The sequence below is a fragment of the Typopeltis vanoorti genome, chromosome 8, assembly GCF_054136105.1.
Source record: "Typopeltis vanoorti isolate ZY-2024b chromosome 8, IOZ_Tvanoo_1.0, whole genome shotgun sequence".
In the NCBI taxonomy this organism is placed as follows: Eukaryota; Metazoa; Arthropoda; class Arachnida; order Uropygi; family Thelyphonidae; genus Typopeltis; species Typopeltis vanoorti.
In genome coordinates this window covers 5160632-5184396 of record NC_143556.1, presented here as the reverse complement: position 1 = coordinate 5184396, position 23765 = coordinate 5160632, and the positions used below count along the sequence as shown (strand labels likewise).

The following is a 23765-nucleotide window of genomic DNA, read 5'->3' as shown; positions in this document are numbered from 1 at the left end:
CTTCTTGTTCTGTTACTTTTTCTTATCCTGTCCAAGTTTCGTTAAAAGTTTTTCCAGTTTTCTAATTATCTGGTAAATTTTCTAAATTTCTTTTAATCAGGATATTTCCAATGGCAGATTATCCTTGGACAAATTGTCATCATTGCATCAATGCTTTTGCTCATCAGGACAAATCTTCTCAGTAGTAACAACTTTAACTTGAGCTTTAGACAGTGCCCTTTTGTGACAAGTTTTCGGCACCATTCTTAAAAGTAGTAAAAACTAATAATATTTCTACAATATGTTATTAAATGCTATAGTGCAATAAATACACCAACTACAGTAATATACTAAAAATACACAAAGAAAACCTAAATAAATCAACAAAAATTGCCAATCTTTCAGAAGCTTCCTCACAGCACATCTTTTCAGATAACTTCAAAGCCAAAAATGTATAAATATTATTTGAAAACATTGCCATTTATTGAAATAAATTTGAACTGTTTTTCTCTTTCCTTCAAAATACCATTACATGGATCATATGATTTTTTTTTTATTTATTTTTATGAAAACATGAGGTTAAATTGCATTACTTGCTTGAGTGCAAGAAGTGTTTTAGTGTCAGCAATTTAGATCTAAATATTTCTGCAGAATCTCAGGTCACTTTCATTTTTACTAATTTTTTTTTTTCCTCTCTTTGTAGGATGCTCAATTTAATAATATCCAACATTTAATGTATAGAATGTGGTGGGAAAAAAAAAAAAATATATATATATATGAATCAATCTGTATAACATATTTGCTATACAGATTGATTGCAAATTTATGCTCATTATTCATTTTAGAAATTATGAACTTTACAACCGTGTTATAAATAACTCTTAATTTCCCAATGTTTCGATCTTCATATTAAGATCATCATCTGGAGCATATACAAATATACAGGACAAGCTGAGTTATATCACACACACAGTAAGCTAAAGAAACAATGATTTAGTCACTGGTTATTCTACTGGCATGATGACCTCTAGTGAAAAAAAAAATTACAAATTAATAAATTATTTAGAAATTACATCAAGCTAAATTCGATTTAAGATAACATGAGCAAACATTCTTATTTTCTTTCAGTAACAATGATGTCCTTTTTAGCTTTACAATTGTTATTTTTGATTTATGATCCTGGATTATCTACAGTTCTGTTTATAGTTAACTCTTAGAGAGGAAGATTCTGTGTGTTGAATATGTGCCTTCTATGTGCTTGGGATTTTTAGACCATCATTTTTGTTCAGATGGGTGGTTGTTAATAATCTCACAGGCTTCTTTAAATGTGTGTTCATACCATGTTTTGGTGTGATGTAAACAACTGGTGCTTTTCCAGTCAATTCTATGTAAGGTGTTCAGAGCATGATCAAAAAGGCTAGCTTCACCATAGTTATATTTAATGTGTTGTTTATGTTCTTTTTGTCTAATAGGAATTGTGCATCCTGTTTACCCTATATATGGTATATTACAAGTGTGCCTGTAAACAGAATCTTAAATAGAATTTAGCTTGATGTAGTTTCTAAATAATTAATTAATTTGTCATTTTTTTTCCCACTAGAGGTCATGCCAGTAGAATAACCGGTGACCAAATCATTGTTTCTTCAGCTTACTGTGTGTGATGTAACTCAGCTTGTCCTGTATATTTGTATATGCTCCAGATGATCTTAATATGAAAATCGAAATGTCGGGAAATTGAGTTATTTATAACACGGTTGTAAAGTCCATAATTTCTAAAATGAATGCCGATCACCGTGCAACACTAAAAGAAAGGATTATGCTCGTTTTGAAGATCCAAATCTTATTCCTTCTCTCCGTTTTCCATAAACCGAATTATAAATTAATTTTCTACTAGCTTGAAAGTTTAAAAAAAAAAGTGCACAGAAGAAAATCATATGGAATTAGAAAAGTCCTTTCATTCAAGTTCAGTATGCACAACAATAGCTTTAAATGGTAGAAAGGAGAATAAAGTCAGATCATTTAATTCCAATGGTATTCATTTTTGAAAGAACAAGTTTGATGAATTGAAAACAGGACAATGAGAATTATACCTCATGTGATCATAGTGACTAATTAATTTAATTTTTTTTGGGGGGGGGGATTAGTTTTCTTGGATTGTAATTATAGGCAGGCTTCTTTCTCTATTTCTATTTAAACTGACAGATTTCAATTCAGATTATGTTTTCCCATTATTTCAACTACATACTCATTAAGGTTTAAGACAAGATGACATTTATCTGTCATACTCTCCTTCAAAATGCCTCTGAAACCACTGATAATCAAATCCAAGGCAAAGATCAGATGCCCACATATCATCCAAAATTTAGGACTAAAAGAACTCCTCTGCCTATTCCCATAAGGAATAAAGATACTAGGATTTTTGGGGGGCTCATAACGGTCAAAGACAATACTTGAAAGTATTGAATCTACCTTAAAAACTTACTTTCTATCTTCATCTTCCCATCCTCTTCCAGGTGCATTTCTGGACTTATAGTTATTCAGTTCACTTTTTAGATTACCAAATTTTCTGGTTCCTTCTGCCATTTTTTCTGCAATTATATTAATAATACTATTTTGTAAAAAAAAAAAAAAAAAGCATAATACTATGGTTATGTTGTAGTTATATTAATCAAACTTGCATGGAACTAAAAGAAATACAGCTTACCACATAAAACAGCTTACCATGCAACTCCTTGTTCTCAAACATGAAAATTTGGCTTGATGGGAAAATATTTTCTTCAAACAAGGATGTCATCACGGCTGTCAATGACTATTTTGCACAATGACATAACAGGATGATATTGTACTGAAAGCCACGATAAAATATTTTTTCATTCTAAGAAACTTGGGAATAACAACATGGTCCCAGCATCTATTGAGAAAATCTAGTCTGTTAGGAAATATCTTGCGTTATATGTAACTTCTCAAATTTGTGGTACATATTGAAAACAGACACACCATGAGTGCATGAGCACTCGTAGCGATTGTTTCCACCAAGTACCACAAATTTGAAACTATATGTATAAAACAAGATATTTCCTAAACAGACCTCTTCCTGCTATATATCAATGACCTACTGCAATTGACCTCCAACCCAATACACAGTTTTGCAGACGACAGCACACTACACTCCTCACTTGCATTTGATAAGCCTTACCCTTCAGAACTCACCTCAACCTACAGAACATCAACCACCACCACCCTCAACTCTGATCTCCGAGCCATCCTACAATGGGGTTTCGGATAACCTCATAAATTTCAACACCAATAAAACCCAGTTCTGTACTATTTCCCATAAAAAAGAACCATTTTTTCCCAGTATCCTTTTTGACAATACCCAAATTTCCAGTTTGAGATCTCGCTTCTTGGACTCACCCTTACATCAAACCTCTCCTGGCATAAACATATCACAACCATCACAGCCTCAAAAAAACTAGGATTTCTCTTTTGCTCAAGATGCTACTTCACCCCTGAACAGCTACTAACATTATACAAATCACAAATCTGCCCAGCTATTGAATACTGCTCCCACATGTGGCGTGGGGCCCCTAAAAGCTCTCTCAAAATGCTCGACTCAATACAGAGAAGAGCAATTAGACTTATCAATAATCCATCCCTTACCAACTCTCTCCCCCCCACTTTAACACAGATGTATGGTCTCTACAGTACGTATATTCTACAAATATTTCCATGGGAAATGCTCATCTGAAATAACATCAATAATTCCTCCACTCAGTACTAAGCTCATTGGAACATGTGAAGCTGCTGCCTAACATCCCTTCACGGTACACCTAGAAACAAACAGAACAAGTTTCTTTTCCTCTTCCTTCATCCCTGCAACTGCTGCACTGTGCAAGTCTCCCATCTGCTGTGTTTCCCAAGGAATACAATTTAAAGTCATTCAAATCAAATGTAAACAAATTCCTCCTTTCCCAACCCACTACCCATACACGGTACTAATGTACTATAGAGGTTGACCAACCAACCTCTTATGTATGGGCTCAACATAAAAAATAAAATTAAATTAAAAAAAAAAAAAAAAAAAAGACTAAATTTTCTGAAAAGATGCCAGGATCATGATGTTATTCCCAAGTTTCTTAGAATGAAAAATCATTTCATAACAAAAATTCCAGTATAATTTATAAAATAGCCTCTTTAAGCACTGCTGAGAGAAAGTCCATGTACTCATGGACTGAAACTCATGGACATAGAACTTAAAACTTCTAGTTATAAGTTTGTTTTCAATGAGTACTACAAATTTGAGAAGATGCATATAAAAAAATATTTAATTTTTTTTTGCATATTATCATGCAAAATTTATAATCTGTATAATGACTAAATATTTAAATTTATTCATTTAAAATATACAAAATTTATACAATTTGACAGGGGGCATATGCTAAACACTCAGCCTGGTTGGCTAAGTGGTTAGTGTATCCACTCTTCGCCTAAAAGGCTGCAGGTTCGAATCCCACTGTGGGCATGGATGTTTGAGATTGTCTGTAAAAAAATAGTAGTGGTGGTGGTGGTGGGTGGCAGATGGTGTTGGTGTAGTTGTGGTTCGTTGTAGTTGGTGGACTGATTGGTGGAGACAGTTGTAGAGCAAGTGCCCTCCCTCGAGTCTATGGACTCCCTGGAGAGTCCATGTAATAATAATATTCATTTATGTGCTAATGATACATTAAGACAAGTTATAAGCTGATACTAATGCTAAATCCCTCAGGAGGAACAACATGAATTCTTTGCTTGGAAAGATAAGCAGATGGTTGCGATTTTAGTAGTCAAGTACGCGTTTGGCACTTCAGAATGTGTGTATCAGTTCATATTGAAATTGCGCTCTAAGAAATATATAAAATTTGGGTTGATGGTAAGAGATCTGAAGTACACAGAAAGTGTGCCACTTCCCTTCATTTATATTTTGATTTGATGAGAGCAACTAGAAAAGATAACATAGATGTACCAATGCACAAGATCTTGATCAGATTACATGACTAATGAACTAGGAGTTATTTAAATAGAGCCAGATAACTAGAAAACACCTTTAGTTATAAGACTTGGATAGCTGTAAAGAATGCAGAGAACCAGCAAGGGTATTATACTTAGTATTCACCTGAATCCTAAATAAACAAGATTGGTCAGCTAAATCCCAAATTTCCAGCTTAATTATATCCTGCACTGGCTTAATTTCAATGCAAGATATAGTTTGCTCCAACAAAATAGTTATAGTGATAAAATGTCATTCTCCAGGTGACTGGAATAAAGCTAAGCAAGTACGTAGTGTACCTTTGTCATCTTTGACAGAGGTACACTATTAAAAAACTAATGAGCACACAACATAAGACAAAGTGGACATTAAACTTAAGACAAAAGTACTAGGTATGCAACAAGTAAACTTGTAGACAAGAGGTATAACAACCCCTTATTAAATCAAATATTAATATCTGAATAACAAATCAGCAATGTAGAAAACAATTTATTTCTAAAGATATGAAATGCACACTAATATATACTATAGTCAATTAAGAGAGATAATTAAAAAAATCTACGTACTGCTTGCAACTAATAAGGAGATAAGATTCCTAAATTTTAAGGTAAAGAAAGAAAGGTCATTAAAGCTTGAGTTAGGGTGATGTATTACTGCAAAACACTCAAATTTGAGAGTAGCAATGAACAGAAGATTCCATAGTCCAAGATTCCATTAGCCAGACTGTGCTAGACTAGTCTACCTCTCAGGCTTATTCTGTTTGTCTGAAGTAAACACCTGGAAAGGGAGGAGAAAGACTATCACTGGAAGATAAGTTTATGACAGGAAAAAAAATGTGGACACTATTTCTTGAAAATCTTAAATGTTTAAGATTTCAGCAACTAAGAATAACAAACTATGTATGTTCAAGCATTCTTTAGGAATAGGTCTACAAGTGTAAGGATGTGCTGAATCCTCTATGGGGAAGAACTATTCTGTGCATAATAATAATATAGAAGTTCTAGTTTGAGATCATTAGGGTTAAAGCAGACAATGAGCTCTATTTAGCAAAGTTTTGAAATAGATGACAGAAACAGAAAAGAATGAAAAAGTAGTCTTCATGGAACAGACATTCTCTTCCACTCTCCTTCTGATATGCTGGTTACTTCTGTTTATCATAAACAGACTTTCATCAGCTGTTACACTGTCACAGCAAGATTCAGCATATCATCCATATCATAAAATGGGTATTATCAAAATGTTGAATAGATTGTCTGCTTCAACCCACATGATCTCTAACTAGAAGTTGATATTATTCTATGTATTATACAGCAGAATAGCTTCTCCCATCAAAAGATTCAGCAAACCCTCCACCATGCAATTTACTAATGCTCCTTATTATGATAAGGAGCATTAGTAAATTAGGATGAAATACCATGAATTATTCATTGAACTATAATCATCTAGACCAGTTCCCAATCAACCATTTTCACACATTAACATCTCTAATTGATATACTACTTGTCACATATTGAAAGAACCGATTCTTTGACTTAATTGACTAATTTCAGCTACTATACTTTACTATAATTTTGCTGTCCTTACCAAGTCACATTCTTGCCTGTTCTTTGTACTCATGCTAGCAATTATCAACCCTCATGAACTGCCTCTACAATACCTTCTTGAAGAGATGAACACTTAATTTCACACCTACCTTAGTTAGCCTTTGGAATACATTTAGGTATTGCAGCTGTTAAAAGAGCTCTTGATCAGGGACCAAGCAACATTTATCTAATGTAAAAGGGTTGTTTGAAAAATTTGGTAAATTTCCAATAGATTGCGACAATTCGTTCATTCATACCAGTGTTGGCATGAATCATCTTCTTCGTGACCCCTGCCAAAAGTTTAGCATTGTGCAATGCGTGGTTCTCGATTGGCAAACATTCAAAATGACCATGTTTGCATTTTTCATAAAAATGGAGGAAAAATGAGTTTTGTGCAGGGATAAAACACTTATTTGAAGAAGTGGATGGCCGTGCAGATCAAAGTCAAGTTAGATGCAGTTCATGGGGACTCTGCACCAGCATTAAAGACTATTTATTTTTGGATAAATGAGTTTAAATGTGGTCATAAGATGAAGCACACTTTGGATACCCGACTGAGGTAACTACAAAGGAAACTATTGACAAAATCGATGGTATTATTATCCATGGATTTTGTTATCAACATGGTATTTATGTTATCAACTGAATGGGTGTATAACATCCTGCATGAAAAAGCTGTGCACACGATGGGTGCAGCGATTGTTGACTATCGATCAAAAATCGCGTGCAAAAGGACATTTCAACGCAGTGTTCGGTTATATTTAATCACAATTCGCAGGATTTTTTTTGCACTGATTCGTGACTATAGATGAAACCGGATACACCACTACACACCTGAGTCCAAGCAGCAGCCAAAACAGTGGATAATGCCTGGTGAAAGAGCACCGAAAAAAGTGAAAACCGTTTTGTCAGCTGAGAAGGTGATGGCTACTGTTTTTTTTTTGCGATTCCCAAGGAATTATGATAGACTATTTGGAAAAGGGTAAGACAATGACAGGAGTCTATTATGATTCATTATTGGACTGTTTAAAAGAAGAACTGAAGAAAAAATGGCCAAGATTGGCACACAAAAAAGTGCTCTTTCATCAACACAATGCACCGTCCCATACATCGGCTGTTGCAATGGCAAAATTGCACGAATTGCGGTTTGAATTGGTTCCACATCCACCATATTCTCCGGACTTGGCCCTGTGCAACTTCTTCTCATTCCTAAACGTAAAAATTTGGCTTGGTGGAAAAAAAATTTTCTTCAAATGAGGATGTCATCAAGGCTGTCAATGACATATCCTACTTTTCAAATAGGATGAAAAAATTGGAAACTTGCTGAACCAAATGTGTACACTTTGATGGAGACTATGTTGAGAAATAAAGGTGATTTTTTCCAAAAAAATGTGCAACTTTTTTTGTACTAAACTTTTCAAATAACCCTCATATGCTTCTTACTTCCATGTTACAGTCCCCCAGCTGTTTAAGCTTTTCATAATCACCATCCATGAAGTTCTACTTTTTTTTTTTTTTTTATCATAAAAAGCATTTAAGACTTGCAATTGAAAACTGAACAAATAGAGGAATTCTCTTGTGCCCTCCATTGTGTACTGCCTAAGATGATTGTCCATCAAGAACTTTTATTTCTTATTCCCAGATATGATGATCACAACTCCCTTGTTCACTAAAAAAAAAACTTCTGTCATTAGCCTCCTATCCACATTCCTCAGACTATAACAGCATTAAAACAATCTCTTTCTGATGTACACGCTGGTTTCTGTGGTTAAGCAGTTCTGTCTGAAGTTGTCGGTATTGAGACCACATAGTAATATAAGGAGCATATTAAAAATAAACAATAAAAACCCTACAAGTTTCGTGAGTAGTAAGACTTACATCATCAGGGATAGTGGTACATAAGTTTTACACAACAAAAGCCTATTAACAATTAACTACACATTTACAGGTTTTTGATAACTTAAACTGTTAAATAATTGATAAACCAGAATACAAATGATAAATTTATTACTGTATGTGTAATGGAACATTGCTAGTTGTTGCTATCACATTCTGTGGTGTCACACATGCTATATCCTAGATCTGTTGCAGTAAAATTTTTGATGAAAGCACACAATACTTTATATAAAATTAAGCCTTGATTTTTACTGTGTTATGTAGGGATCCTAAGCATTTATGAGGTTTCTTGAAATTTTCTTGTTAAACAGTTATTATCAATATGACATTTTTGTTTGTTGCTAGAGTACTTAATGGCCAATAGCAGTTGTGTGGAATGCTAGGCCTGATTTATGCTCTCTTCTTTTTTTGATGTCTTATGTATTCAAACATGTGGATCTTATCCAACCTTCCTGTCTGGCCTACATAACAAATGCCACACGAGCAATGAATCTCATAGGTTATGTAGGAATCTTACAAAAAAAATAAAAAATAAATAAAAATAAGTAAATAAGCCACTTTTATGTTGTACTCGGGGAGCAACGCAGCCACTTGTCTCTGAGATTTTTAATGTAAGGCAGCGTGAGTGATTGCATCCGTGAAATTTTGTTTATAAGTATTGAAGTGGCAGAAGATGTATTAAAAGTTTTTCTGATCGCCTTGGGTTCAAAACCAAGGTTCTGTTTCAGGTAGTACAATTCTTCATTCCTTTTAAATGACATGCTTGATATATTGTATGCACTGTCTTGTAAAGTTTTACTTATGCCTATCTTTTGCAATGGATGGTGGTGTGAAACAGCATTTAAAAATCTTCCTGTTGTGGTAGGTTTTGAATGCAAGACTCTTAATACATCTTAAGACTCTTAGTATGCAGAATTCTTAATACATCTTCTGCAACTTCCTTACTTAAACAAGATTTCAAGAATGCAATCACGCTGCCTTACATCAAAAATATTACAGACAAAGTGGCTGTGTTGCTCTGTGAATATAACATAAAAGTGGCTTATTTACCTTTATAAAAAAAAATATCAAGATTCCCACATCCACCAAACCTCCACATCACCCCATGAAAAAACCAGGCACTTATGGGATTCATTGCTCTGTGGCATTTGTTATGTAGGCCAGACAGGAAAGTCTGGTGAGATCCACATGTCTGAACACGTAAAAGACCGAAAAAAGAAGAGAGCATAAATCAGGCCTAGATTCCACACAACCACTACAGGCCATAAAGTACTCTGGAAACAAACAAAAATGTCATATATTATTATTACGGGCAACTCCAGGAGTCATTAGACTCATCGAGGGAGGCCCAAATCATATTCATCACAACTATTTGACATTCATACAGTATCTATCATACCTCGCCTTAAACTCATTCACTGTCACAGCATCCACTACAGACTCAGGGAGCACATTCCACTCATTCACTACTCTAAAAGTAAAGAACCCAGCTCTAACACCTTTACTAACCACACTTTTGCCCAGTTTCCATGGATGTCCCCTAGTCCTCCCACAACCAGCCCTGTTCTCAAAAATATCTTCTGAATTAATTTTATAGAAACCCTTCAGTAATTTGAATGTCTCAATCATATCTCCCCTCCTCCGCCTATCAACCAATTTTTGCAACCCACAAATCCTCAACCCGTTCTCATACGGTTCATTCCACAGACCTGCTATCATCTTGGTCACTCGCCTCTGGATCCTCTCCACCTCCTCCCCATCAAGAAGAAACCTAGGTGACCAAATCTGAGCACAGTAGTCTAGATGGGGTCTTATCAAGGCTCGATAGAGAGGAACAATAACCTGCTTGTCTCTGCTTGTCGACGTATTCTTCAGCAACCAAGTGATTTGATGAGCTGTTTTGGTCACTTTTGCAATGTGTCCCCTAAATTTCAATTCCTTATCTACCAACACTCCTAAATCTCGTGCCTCATCAATTTCCTGGAGCAGGGTTCCACCAATGCAGTAAACTGCCGCCAATCTTTTCACCCCAAAATGCATAACCTTACATTTTGCCACATTAAACTGACATCCATTCTCCTTAGCCCAGACCTCCAATCTATCCAAATTATCCTGCAAAATTTTGACGTCATCTGCATTCACTATTGCCCTACCCAACTTCGCATCATCCGCAAACAAATGAACTGTTCCTCTCAGATCATTTCCTATATCATTTATGAACAAATTAAACAGCAGTGGTCCAAGAACAGATCCTTGTGGCACACCACTAGTCACAGGCCGTCTTGTGGACTCTACTCCCGAGTAAACCACTCTCTGATATCTCTCCGTCAACCACCCTCCTATCCATCTCACCAACCCTATGTCCATTCCGATATGCTGCAATTTACTGATTAGAATTCCATGTGGAATCCTGTCAAAGGCCTTGGCAAGGTCCAGTAGAATCACCGTAAACCCATTACCCTTATCCAGTTCAGCCGTCACTGTGTTATAATACGTGAGCAAGTTACTGAGACATGACCTACCCTTCACAAAACCATGCTGTCCCCGATACAGTATCCCATTTTCTTCTATCCAATCTTGTATTTTCCTCTTGACTATTTTCTCTAAGACCTTGACAATGATTCCTGATATGCTAATCGGTCAGTAATTTACAACAGCAGTCTTGGAACCACCTTTATGCAGTGGAACTATTTTCCCCTCTTTCCACCCGCTCGGGACTAACCCAGACCCGAGACTCAAATTAAACAAAATGGTCAAGGGTACTGACAATTCTTTAGCTGCTTCTCGTACAACACGAGCTGGTATACCATCCAATCCCACAGATGTATTGACATTGAGGTTATGCAATAGACTACTCACCTCCACTTCATTAACCACAATTCCCGTATAATCTACTGGTTTATTCGTTTCTGCAATGTCACCACCTGGATGATATACTTTTGCAAAGTGCTCACTCAGTAACTCAACTATCTCAACTGATTCAGTTACCTCCCTACCATCGGCATTCTTTAAAATCAATCTGCCATGTACATTTTTCCTTTTACTTGCTACATATCTAAAAAACTGTTTAGGATTCTCTTTAGCCTGCATGGCCAATGTTCTTTCGTAATCCTTTTTTGCTTTTCTTACCACACTCGTCACCCTTCTGGCCTGCGCTTTATACCGTTCATGTGCCTGGCGGTCACCCTTCTCCTTAAATTCCCTCCATAGTTGTTTCTTTTTTTGCAACTCAAGCTTAATGGTGTTATCCATCCATTTAACCCCTACTTGATTTATTATTCGGACTCTAGGTATACATTCAGCCATTGCTTCATGCAAGCACTTCTTAACTACCTCCCATGCACTATCAACTTCTAGTCCTTGCAGTTGTACATGCCATGGCACTGAACCAATCAAATTCCTAAGCTTGTCATACTTTCCCGCCCGATAATTCCATATGTACCCTGTCTTAATTGAAAATTCTACACCTTTAGCCAGCTCCCAAGTTAAGACCCTATGATCACTCTCACCGATTGGTGGCAATGTGGTCATATTTGTTACAGCCAAATCCTCAGATGTAATTACTAGGTCAAGCACTCTCTGACCCCTAGTATTTTCCATTACATGCTGTCGCAGATAGTTATCCCTTAATAACCGCATAAAATCCAGTTCCTTCCTCCCGTGTGTCCTCTCCTCACTCCAATCAATGCGACCATAGTTGAAATCTCCCATAATAATCACCCTCCTTCCACCCATTTCTTCTATTTGCTTGTGCATACTGTCACCACCATCTTTTCCATCACCTGGTCTATAGCAGCACCCAATTGTATATTTAGTTCTGCTAGCCACAATCTCACACCAAATGGCCTCAAATGTGCTCTTTTCTCTATCCTGCAATTCAACTTCTATTCTCCTTGGCTGGAGCTCATCAGCTATCATCAACAATACTCCTCCCCCCATTTTATTCTCTCTGTCATTCCTGAACACACTATACCCATCACATTCAATCCCACTAGTTATATCATCTACAGTCAGCCATGTTTCACTAATACCTATAACCTGTGGTCTGGAAGTGCCAACCATGGCCAAAAACTCTTCCTTCTTGTTCCTAATACTCCTAGTATTAGTGTACATGAATTTAAGACCCCCATTAGCCCCAACCCTACCTTGATGCCTTATATTAACTATCCCACTCTGATTTGTTGTCCTTATTTGCTCTGGCATATTATATTCATTCTTACATTCAACTGCCTCCATAAGGACTGTATCTCTACTCCCCCCCCCCCCCTAACAAATCTAGTTTCCCTGAATTTGCACATCCACTACATTCAGCAACATTTTCTCAAGTCTTCTTACACCGTAACCATTCAAATGCAAGCCATCCATCTTATATAGATCCTTTCGCCCATCAAACTCACTCCACACATCCACAAATTCCACACCACTCGTCATACATAACCCACGCATAAAGTCATTTGCAATTATAGCCCTCCTTTTAAACATTTCACTGTCATACCGTGGCAAAAGACTAATCATTCTAACTCTCTCACTCTTTTCTTTTGCTACCTCAAACAATTCATTCAGGTCTTCTATCATTTCCATTTTATCTCCTTTCAAATCATTCGTACCTGCCACAACAATTATTTCTTTCACCCTTTCCTTTTGCTCTCTAATAGACGCAGTTACGTCCTTTATGGTCGCACCAGGTTGGTACGATTTTGTCAAATCCTCTACTAACACACCTCGTACTAACGAGTCTCCATACAGCACTCTATCCTTCATTTTGTTCATGTTCACATTCATACGTCTATTTTTCCTGTCATACCTTTTATTATTGGTTGGTTCATTCAGTCTACTTTTGTTCATGCACTCTAGCTGCTGTTTTGCTCTTTCTATCGCACTATTCAACAACGCGATCTCACTCAATGCATCTATCTCATCTTTTTTGTTCTCTGAGAAACCATTTATACTATCATTCACACTTTCTACATTCACACTCTCACAATTTTCATGTACAACCTTGCCGTTTCTTGTCATATCCCTATTTCCTTCATTCTGAAGGTTGACAAAAATATCACACTCACGATCCAAAATACACTTCAATTCCGCATTCTCCCTACATTTTCTACACACATTCAATCCTTGATCATCATCTAACCACACTCCGACCGCACTCCGCAAAGCGTACATTTCACAGCTAGTACACTGACTCATTTCTTTTATGCTACCGTTCTTTGATAACGATGGCGAACCTTCATTACTGGCCGCCATTTTCCTACGCACAGGTGCCATATTTATCTGTAACGTGTTTTGTCAAATTAAACGTTATAACACCAAAAATAGACGCACTAAAATACGCAAGGCAAACAAAACAAAACTACACAATGTTAAGTAATTTGTATCGATAACTGAAAATGATACTTATCTTATCTGGAGCTTGCACGAACACTACTCATTACGAATTCATCTAGCGGCGACTTCCCGACATAGATTATGTTATAAAACACTTTAGTACACTAACCACGTTAATAAAGCTCTAATAATATACCAAAATTAAACACTTAAGTCCATTAAATTCAATCCAAAACACCAATAAATCAAAAAACACAAATCTCTCAGGAGCTCTCCGATAGCACGTCCGTTCACCAGCTAGCCTGGTGAACGGACGTGCTATCGGAAAATTTAAAGAAGCCTCACAAATGCTTAAGATCTCTACACAATGCAATAAAAATAAAGGCATATTTCATAAAGTATGGTTTGCTTTCATCAAAAATTTAACTGCCACGGACCTAGGATATAGCACGCGTGATAGCAACAACTAGCAACGTTCCAGCACACATCCAGTAATGAATTTATCGTTTGTTTGTATTCCGGTTTATCAAATATTTAACAGAGAAGTTATCAAAAACATTCTAATATGTGAAATTGTTAATAGGCTTTTGTTTGTGTAAAACTTTTATGTACTACTACCCTGATGATGCAAGTCCTATGATGGACGAAACTTGTCGGTTTTTAATTGTTTATTTTTAATAAACTCATATTACAATGTGGTAATAATAACAAAAACTTCCTATAAATCTTTTCCTGTCAATGTCTATCTCAAACTCGAAACCACTATTTCAACCTTGTGCAGGCATAATTCACCTACGTCACCAGTACCCCCCCCTTCTTGTCCTATCTATCATGGTGAGAAACATCCTACCACTACATTGCTCTTCATGTCAGAAGATCCTTCTCATCCAACCATGCTCCTAATTCTAACAATTTTTGGGCATCTAAACTAAATCATGCAATTCATTCACCCTTAATTTTGACATTCCTAGTATTTATTATTATTATTACTAAGAGACACCTCCAGGGAGTTGGAGACTCAACGAGGGAGGCCACATACTACACACTCCAGATATATACTTATTCTTGAATTTATTCACACTGCTTGCACACACAACCACCGATGTCAATCCATTCCAATCACACACCATTGTCTGAGAGAAAAATTTAGCCCTCACCAGCTTCTTAGCGGCCTTCATTCTCAGCTTCCAAGGATGCCCTCTTGTCCTTTCCACACCTTCCATAAACTGAAAAATTCCATCGACTGAAATCGTGTATGATCCTTTCAGAAGTTGTACGTCTCAATCATATCACCCCTCTTTATCCTGTTTGCTAGCATCTGCAGTCCACAAATTCTCAATCTGCCTTCATAATCAGTATTCCACAATCCTGATATAATTTTTAACATTCACCTTTGTACTCTCTCCAATACATCAGAATAACAACAGAAACCAGACCTGTGCACAATAATCCAAGTGAGGTCTTATCTAGGCCTTGTAAAGAGGCAAAATGACATCCTTATCTTTACATCTTCATTTCAGCATTGCAATTATCTTTTGAGCTGTATTTACAATCTTTGCTACATGGCCCCTGAAATTCAACTTCTTATCTACTAACACTCAAGATTCCTAGCCTCATCAGTTTCTTCTAATTCCACAATATATGACATTGGATATCTAATGACACCAAAGTGAATGACTTTACATGTACTGACATTGAACTGACACCCATTTTCCCATGCCCACAATTCCAACTTATTCAAATCATTTTGCAAGTACTGCATATCAGCAGCATTCCCGATTGCCCTCTCTATCTTTGCATCATCAGAAAATAGCTGTATGTCACTTGTCAAATCCTTCCATAAATATGTTCATTTATGTAGTCATCAATGAACATATGGAAACTATTGTGTCATAAGATTGGGGTATGCCTAAACTCCCCTTATATGAAGGCCATTCAACTCTTATGACTACCCTTCACTATTTAGACCAACATCTGCTCCTTATGCAGTTTTCCCCACCCTGTCCATCCCAAGTTCTTGATTTCTCTATCTTGCATTCTTGTTCTTCTCTAACACTACTCCATTTATTCACAAGCAGTCACCTCTTTCCTTCTATCCTGCTCTTTAAGACTACTTTTTATATTCTGATCTGTTAACTGATATTTCCTTTTAGTAAGTCTCCAGTTGACTCAATTTCCTCTAAACTGAATTCACTTCTATAATTCCAGCTCTCGAGTGAACTAGATATTAATCTGCACTCCTTTTTCCTTGCACAACTTCAACATTCATCATTTTTTGATCATCATACCTTAGCATGGCAACAAAGTAACTACCTTTCCTAGTATGTCGTGGTTTTTCCTGTCCAATTTTCTGATATCCACCCACACGTTCTTTTAACCAAATTATTCATTAACCCCAGGAGAAAGACTGACTTGCATATACTATACACTAAAATCATTTGCACCCTGTTCATATTCCCCCTCCTAGAAAAACCTGCTCATTCACATCTTTAATAATGGAATATCCATACAGCATGAGCTGTTATGTATTTTTTCATTCCATTTTTTTTTTAAATATCCTTTTCATATTCCAATATCTGATTTCAATGTGCAAATGCCCCATCTTGTTTCTCATCTTGAAGCTGTTCTTAATTCCTGCAATTCTTTTGATCCACACTTGTTCTCTTGTATTTCAGCAATCGCTCATCAAGAATCACACCTACATTTCTTCATTGTGCTATTTTGCTCTGTCAGGCTGTTGTACTCGAAACATTATCAGTATACTTTCTCACTCGCCTTTTTTTTGGATAACCAACCACACAACCTTAACACTTCTCACTACTTTCTGTCATCAGAAAGCTTATAATTTGACAAACCTTTTGTAAGCAAACAAAGTCTACAGATGAAATATCTTCATGATTAATCTCTTGTACACTGATGACTTCACATCAAATGCTTATGGACATGCATATCGTTATGCACCATAAGAAGGGTCACTACCAAGTGCAGTTTAAACATTTCAGGTCACATCAACAGGAGCCAAATCCAGGAAGATACCAAGGTTGAATTAACGTAGAAATCATATACCAGAAGTAAGACAGTATATCATGATATTTTTAAAATACTCTGGGTCATAGACAGGTTGTATGAAGTTTGCATTATAGGAGATAGACAGTAAGGGAACCAATGATAGGTCAACAGAATATTTACAAGTGGACTAGTCATGAATTTCAAAGTGCTTTGAGCAGAAACAGCAAGGTGAAGTGGGGCTTTGCATGTCTTACTGACTCCCTCCAGGTACACCTGATAGAATAGCAGCAAGATTTTTAGCTGACCTAGAAGACTCCTAAAATACCATTAAGTCCATATACTATCAGGCAGCTATAATAACTTTTTAAAGCTGTACCATCTCAAGAAATGAGACTCTCCATGACATCTGAGGTAATTCTGAAAAACACTGCATGCTAGAAGAAATGGAGAGAAGTAACTAGGACTATGCACTATGATCCAATTATGGTTTTTGGCCACTTCCAACTTCTATTACAAAAATTATAATTATCATACCACCCAATGAAATTATCATCATAGTGACTTAGCACACAAGAGGTTTGGCACTTCCCCTAAAGTGTATAGGTGCTTAAATCTTGCTTATGTTTTATGTTGAGCCCATACATGAGAGGTTGGTTAATCGACCTATAGTGTAAAATCTCTATGTAGCTTAAAAATATCAAAGAGCTTTGCATCGATTTTTTTTTTTTTACATAGGTCAAGTCCCATGCGAACTGTAAATAATCTTGTTTCTATTTATATTTTGCTAAATATTAATGTAGTTAACCCTGTGGGAAGCAAATGTATTTACTATTTTAACATCAAAAACAAAGGCAATGCTTTGCCATTGGAACTTTGTATATAATTATGTGTAAGAGCGCAGGAAAGTTGTTTACTGGTTTTGTGAAAGTTTTAGAGTTAAAGAGATTATTTAGTGTTGAAGTGAAAGGGTTCTAATTTTATGCTAAAGATTTTATAGATGGGTAGAGAAAGCAATCTCCCTGTCATTTGATTCATGTATATTTCATATTAATGTAAATAAATATTAGATATATGAAGAGCCAAAGGCTTCAATTCGGCGACATATAACATGTTTAAGTTAAGGGATATTACATCCCATATAGTTTCTCAGCCGAATAAGAAACTCAAAGAGTTTCATGCCGAATATAGTAGATAGTAGAAACTATGTAAAGTTCGGCGATTACAAGCGTAAGCAAATACCTGGATACTGCCGCAACTGACCCTAAAGGTAGTGCAAGCTGAGGCAACTCGTGTCAAAGGTGGAGCAAGCTCCGATCACTATTCTTGATATTTACCCATAATGTGAACTTAGCTCCTAGGAGCTGTATTATTGTTCGACATTATGAGAGAAGGTCACTACCCAGACCGGTTTCAACCTTTATTGAGGTCTCATCAGTGAGTAGGCAGACCTAGTTAATATCAAGTTTGTAGTGAACAGAACTTACAACCCTTCTACGAGTTTTGCCATGAGGTGTCCTAATAAATTATTAGATATATGAAGAGCCAAAGGCTTCAATTCGGCGACATATAACATGTTTAAGTTAAGGGATATTACATCCCATATAGTTTCTCAGCCGAATAAGAAACTCAAAGAGTTTCATGCCGAATATAGTTATATGTTATATTATATGTTATATAAACATGTTATATGTCGTCGAATTGAAGCCTTTGGCTCTTCATATATCTAATAATTTATTAGGACACCTCATGGCAAAACTCGTAGAAGGGTTGTAAGTTCTGTTCGCTACAAACTTGATATTAACTAGGTCTGCCTACTCACTGATGAGACCTCAATAAAGGTTGAAACCGGTCTGGGTAGTGACCTTCTCTCATAATGTCGAACAATAATACAGCTCCTAGGAGCTAAGTTCACATTATGGGTAAATATCAAGAATAGTGATCGGAGCTTGCTCCACCTTTGACACGAGTTGCCTCAGCTTGCACTACCTTTAGGGTCAGTTGCGGCAGTATCCAGGTATTTGCTTACGCTTGGAATCGCCGAACTTTACATAGTTTCTACTATCTACTATATTCGGCATGAAACTCTGAGTTTCTTATTCGGCTGAGAAACTATATGGGATGTAATATCCCTTAACTTAAACATGTAAATAAATATGTTTTAAGTTTTTGTTAAAAGAGTGCTGCCTGATTATTTATTTTACACTGCACTGTTTCTAAAAATAATCGGACCTGTGAGCGGGAGACAATTAAGGCCATAAAAGTGCAGTTTAGTTACTTATGAACCACGACTGTTAATGTAAACTTTGTTAAAGGAAATTTCACTCGTAAGAGAGAGATCTACCAGACGTTTTATTTAGTCTTATGCCGATATTGATATACTGGATGGCACAGTCTGACAAATAAATTTTCCAGTGTTCATAGGCATACGACTAGTAAATACGGAAGATGGATAAATATAGTGCACAGTAGAATAAGTGAGAAAAGTTATGAGAGAGAAAGCACTATTTAGGGCACAGCTAAATAGAATAACAGTATATAAAGTATGGAGAAAAGACATTTTAAATAATAGCAACAAGTAGACAGCATATTATTACAATAGTACATTAATACTGTATACAGGTTGGGAAAGGAGAAACTTGTTTACATTTGATTAAAAAGCCTGTACATATATTGTATTACTTGGGAAATACATCAGGAGAAGACTGTTCCACAGTACAGCAGTAGCAGGGATGAACGAAGAGAAAAAGGAACTTGTTCTGTGGGATTCAAGGTGTACTGTGAAAGGAAGTTGGGCAGCAGCTGTATGTTTCAACGGGCTTAGTATTGAGTGGGAGAATCATTGATGCTATTTCAAATGAACATTTGCTGCAGAAATATTTATAGAATATACAAATTGCAGAGACCAAACATCTGTGTGAAAGTGTGTGTGTGTGGGGGGGTAACAGATGGGTCATTTATCAACCTAATGGCTCTCCTCTGTAAGCACCACTTCAAATGTGAGAGCAGTATTCAAGAGCTAGGTGGATTTGTCATTTGTAAAACGTTAACAGCTGTTTAGAGGTCGAGTAACATCTTGAGCAAAAGAGAAATCATAGTTTTCTTGGAAGCTGAGGATGCAATAGTTGTGATGTGTTTATGCCAGGAGAGGCCTGTGTGGGTAATTCCAAGAAGAGAGATTTCATCTTATCTGCTAACAAAAATACTGCAAGAAAATGGTTTTTTATTGAGAGAAACAAGACAGAACTCTGTTTTACTAGCAATGAAATTGACAAGGTTATCTAAGCCCCACTGGAGCATGGCTTGGATATTAGAATTGAGGGCAGTGGTGGTTGATGTTCTGTAGGTTGAAGTGAGTTGTGTAGAGAAAGGTTTGTCAAATGACAGGAAGGAGTGGTGGAGACAGAGTTGCACCTACTCTACAACTCTGTCTCCACCAACTACAACTAACCACATGTTCTCTACTGCCATATAGCGCCCACCACCACTAGTATTTCCACAGACAATCACAAACATCCATGCCCACAGCAGGATTCAAACCCGCAGCCTTTTGGCTGGAGAATGGATACGCTAACCTCTTGGTTAGCGTATCCATTAGGGTTGGCGAGAGAACAGAATCTTATAGAACCCTAGCATTAGTTGTGTTGTGTCCCATTCCTGTTTAATTATATATTTCCCTTATACTTTCCTTTCCTTTATATATCTTATCCTTTTTCTTTGTGTATCGTCAGCTCCGTACTAGAAATCTAAGCTCTTGCTCCTCTTAGTATCCTAAAACATTTTTTAAAGCTGCTCCATTTAGGATATTTAGTTTATAAAGAAATTTAAAACAAGTCATCAGATTCGCCATGAGGATATCCACAATTTCTATTGATGATCTCCTTCTTTTAGACTAGGGTTGGCTTAGTATACAGTAAATACCTTTCTTCCCAACGGTAGGAAAACAGGACCTAAAATCCCACTCACTAATACTCCATGTCATGGCAGACGGAGGGGGCTCTTGACCGTCACTCAGAAAACTCAATCTCCAAACGAAAACTAGCAAAAGACCTCAGGGGGGGGGGGGTCCTGACCCTTTTATATTATGACCCTACCGGCACCTTGTGCAACTAAATTTTTCCCCCTGACATTAGGATACGTTTATCATAACTTGTTAGGGTTGAATCTCCCTTCTGAACTTTCCATCTTTGGTGGGCCGTGTGCATGCGACTGACCCGTGGCAGTGTCTAAATCGGGACCTTGGATTTTACTTTGGTTCTAGTTAATCCTATGAGTCAGCTTTATCAAACTCTATCAGCTCACCCAATTTTTCCAAGAATTAGCATAACTTACAATCTCTTGTTTCAAGTGCATAATAAGCAAGCCTTTTACATGCAAAATCCTTATAACTAAATACTGTAAGTTAATTATCTTATTTGTCTAATGTTATATAATTAATGTTCTTATGAGAGTTAATTATTTTTTTCAATATATTTATTTCATTTATACTTAGAAGCAAGCACTATTTTCACATTAAGATTTCTACTTGTTAAATTGTGATTAAGTAAATTCTCTTATGAAGTTTACAAGGATCACAAATTTAACTGTATGTATCTATTTCCTTTCTTTGTGATAGGCACATGACCCACAATATCCATGGCTACAGCCTGAAAAGGACATGTAGGGCTTGAGAAGGATTGGGGGGGGGGGGGCCTTACCCACAATGCTGGACTTTTTTTGACATAGATGACAAGGTTACATATGACTCTACATCTCTCCCTTCATTCCTTTCCATATATAGCGATCAAGCAACTCATTCCAAGTTCTATACCCCTTGGTGACCTGTCAAGTCAGAGTCATGAAAGGTGTATAGTACCCATGGAATCATGACCTCTGGAACTATGATTCTGTCCTTCCATCTCCCTGTATTGCTTTGTTTGGACAATAAAAGCCCATCCAGATCAATGTACAAGGCTTGATGGAAAGAATACTTATCAGGGGACCTTTCTCCTCTCAAAACTCTCTCATAAACCTCCGCCCAACTGGATCCCTCCTTTGCTCCTCAATTATGTGAGATTTCTCCCAGACTTGATGCTCAATGGGGGGAGGTCCCCTTCTTGTCTAACTCCTTTTTTTGAATATAGAAGAGATTATTTCCTCATTATGGCAGGTATCATTATCATGTGTAATATCCAGAGATCTGGACAGATAGTCTGCAACCATGTTTGCTGAACCTGGGATGTATTTTATTTCCAAGTTAAATTCCTGCATTTCTAGTGTCCATCTAATGATTCTCTGATTTTTATCCTTCATTGAGGATATAAATGACAGAGGTTTGTGGTTAGAACGTAAAACAAGCTGCTGTCCTAACAGCATGTATCTAAACTTCCTCAGAGCATAAATAATAGCAAGCGCCTCCTTTTCAATTAGAGTAATTTAGCTCAAAGGAGGAAAGCTTGCTGCTGCTAAAAGCGATTGGCTTAAACCCCCTTGCTTCTTCCTGCTCCACAACAGAGGCAATTGTGTCGTTGGATGCATCAGCTGAGAGGTAAAACACTTGACCTACCTTGGGGGTAAGAGAGGATAGGCGACTTAGTTAAAGCCAGATTAAGAAGTTGGTGTGCAATCTGTTGTTCTTGTCCCCACTCTAATCTCTTTCCCTTCTTTGTGAACCTGACTATAGGCTCCATTAGTTTGGAGCATTCGGGAATGAACTTCCTGTAGAAGTTGATCATTCCCAAATACCTCCTAACTTGCCTTATAGTGGTGGGAGTTGTTGCCTTCAGTATGGCAGTCACATTCTTTTGTGGGTGTTATTCCGTGTTTGTTGACTATAGCCCAGATGTTCAATTTCCCTGAGGAAAAAATTGGCATTTGGAGCACTTCAGGGATAGCTGAGCCCTGTCAAGTCTTTCGATGACTCCCATTAGTAATCTCTTGTGCTCCCGGATGCAGGACGAGTAAACCAGAAGGACATCCTGGAAGCAGATAACCCCTTCTCCCAACATGTCAGATAAAACAGAGGTCATCAGACTGAAAACTCATGGCTGAGTTCCTGGCACCCTGAGGAAGTCGACATGGTTGATACTTATGCCATCTCGTGGTGAAGGCGAAGGAACCTGGAAGTAGCCAGAGTTCAGATCTAGTTTAGAGAAGTACTTAGCTCCCCCCCAAGCCAATCAACAGGTCCTCAATCTTGCACACAGAAAAATCTATGGGTTTTGTAACTATTGATTTCTCTCAGGTCCAGTACAAATCTCAATCCACCATTAGGCTTCTCTACTAAGAAAAATGGACTATTCCATCTGGAATGAAATTTCTCAATAATTCTAGCTTTCTCATATTCCAGAAGCAACTTCTTGAGTTTGTCCATATGCTTGAGTGGGGTCTGGTATTGTTTCACATATATGGGTATATCGGAAGTGATCTTGACAGTATGTTGGACCTTATTCATACAAGAAAGCGTGCCGTTTACCTCTGAATAACCTTGGATAATTGTGGAATACAGAGTTAAAGAACTTCGTTATGTGAACCCTTTCCTGCTCTGATCTTAGATGCTTGACGGCATCCTGGATTAGCTTTTTGCTCCACATGTTGGATTCCTCCCCCTCCCAATCCTTCAATTTGATTTCCATGACCTTGCCTTTCCCTTCATTATCTCGCATCCTGAACTGCGGCCTGTACCTTTTTCCACATAGAGATAGTATTCCACTAGCAAAGTCACACATAAATTTATTTTTTTCTAAATAATCAATACCTAGTATGACTTGATTGCTAATGTCAGCAGTTTCGGCGGCAATTTCAGTTAGACCCTTCTCATTCTCACCTGACACAGAAAGACTCAAGTCTTTTAATTCAACTGCTTCTGAAATAAGAAGCCATTCTTCAGTATTACATTGCTGTAACCTCATTACCTCCGTCTCCCCTTTTATCATGCTTTGATGTAGCACAACCGATTTTGAGGGACC

General features: G+C 37.0%; 1 protein-coding gene across 1 annotated transcript in view; it reads right to left on the bottom strand.

The window, feature by feature from the left end:
- Window positions 1-23765, bottom strand: part of LOC150103693 (solute carrier family 53 member 1-like) — a 291679-nt gene that overhangs the window by 200663 nt on the left and 67251 nt on the right. The window contains exon 4 of the mRNA XM_090397054.1: window positions 2462-2567. Within this exon, the coding sequence (XP_090253180.1) occupies window positions 2462-2567 (106 nt within the window). The remainder of the gene's footprint in view (window positions 1-2461; window positions 2568-23765) is intronic.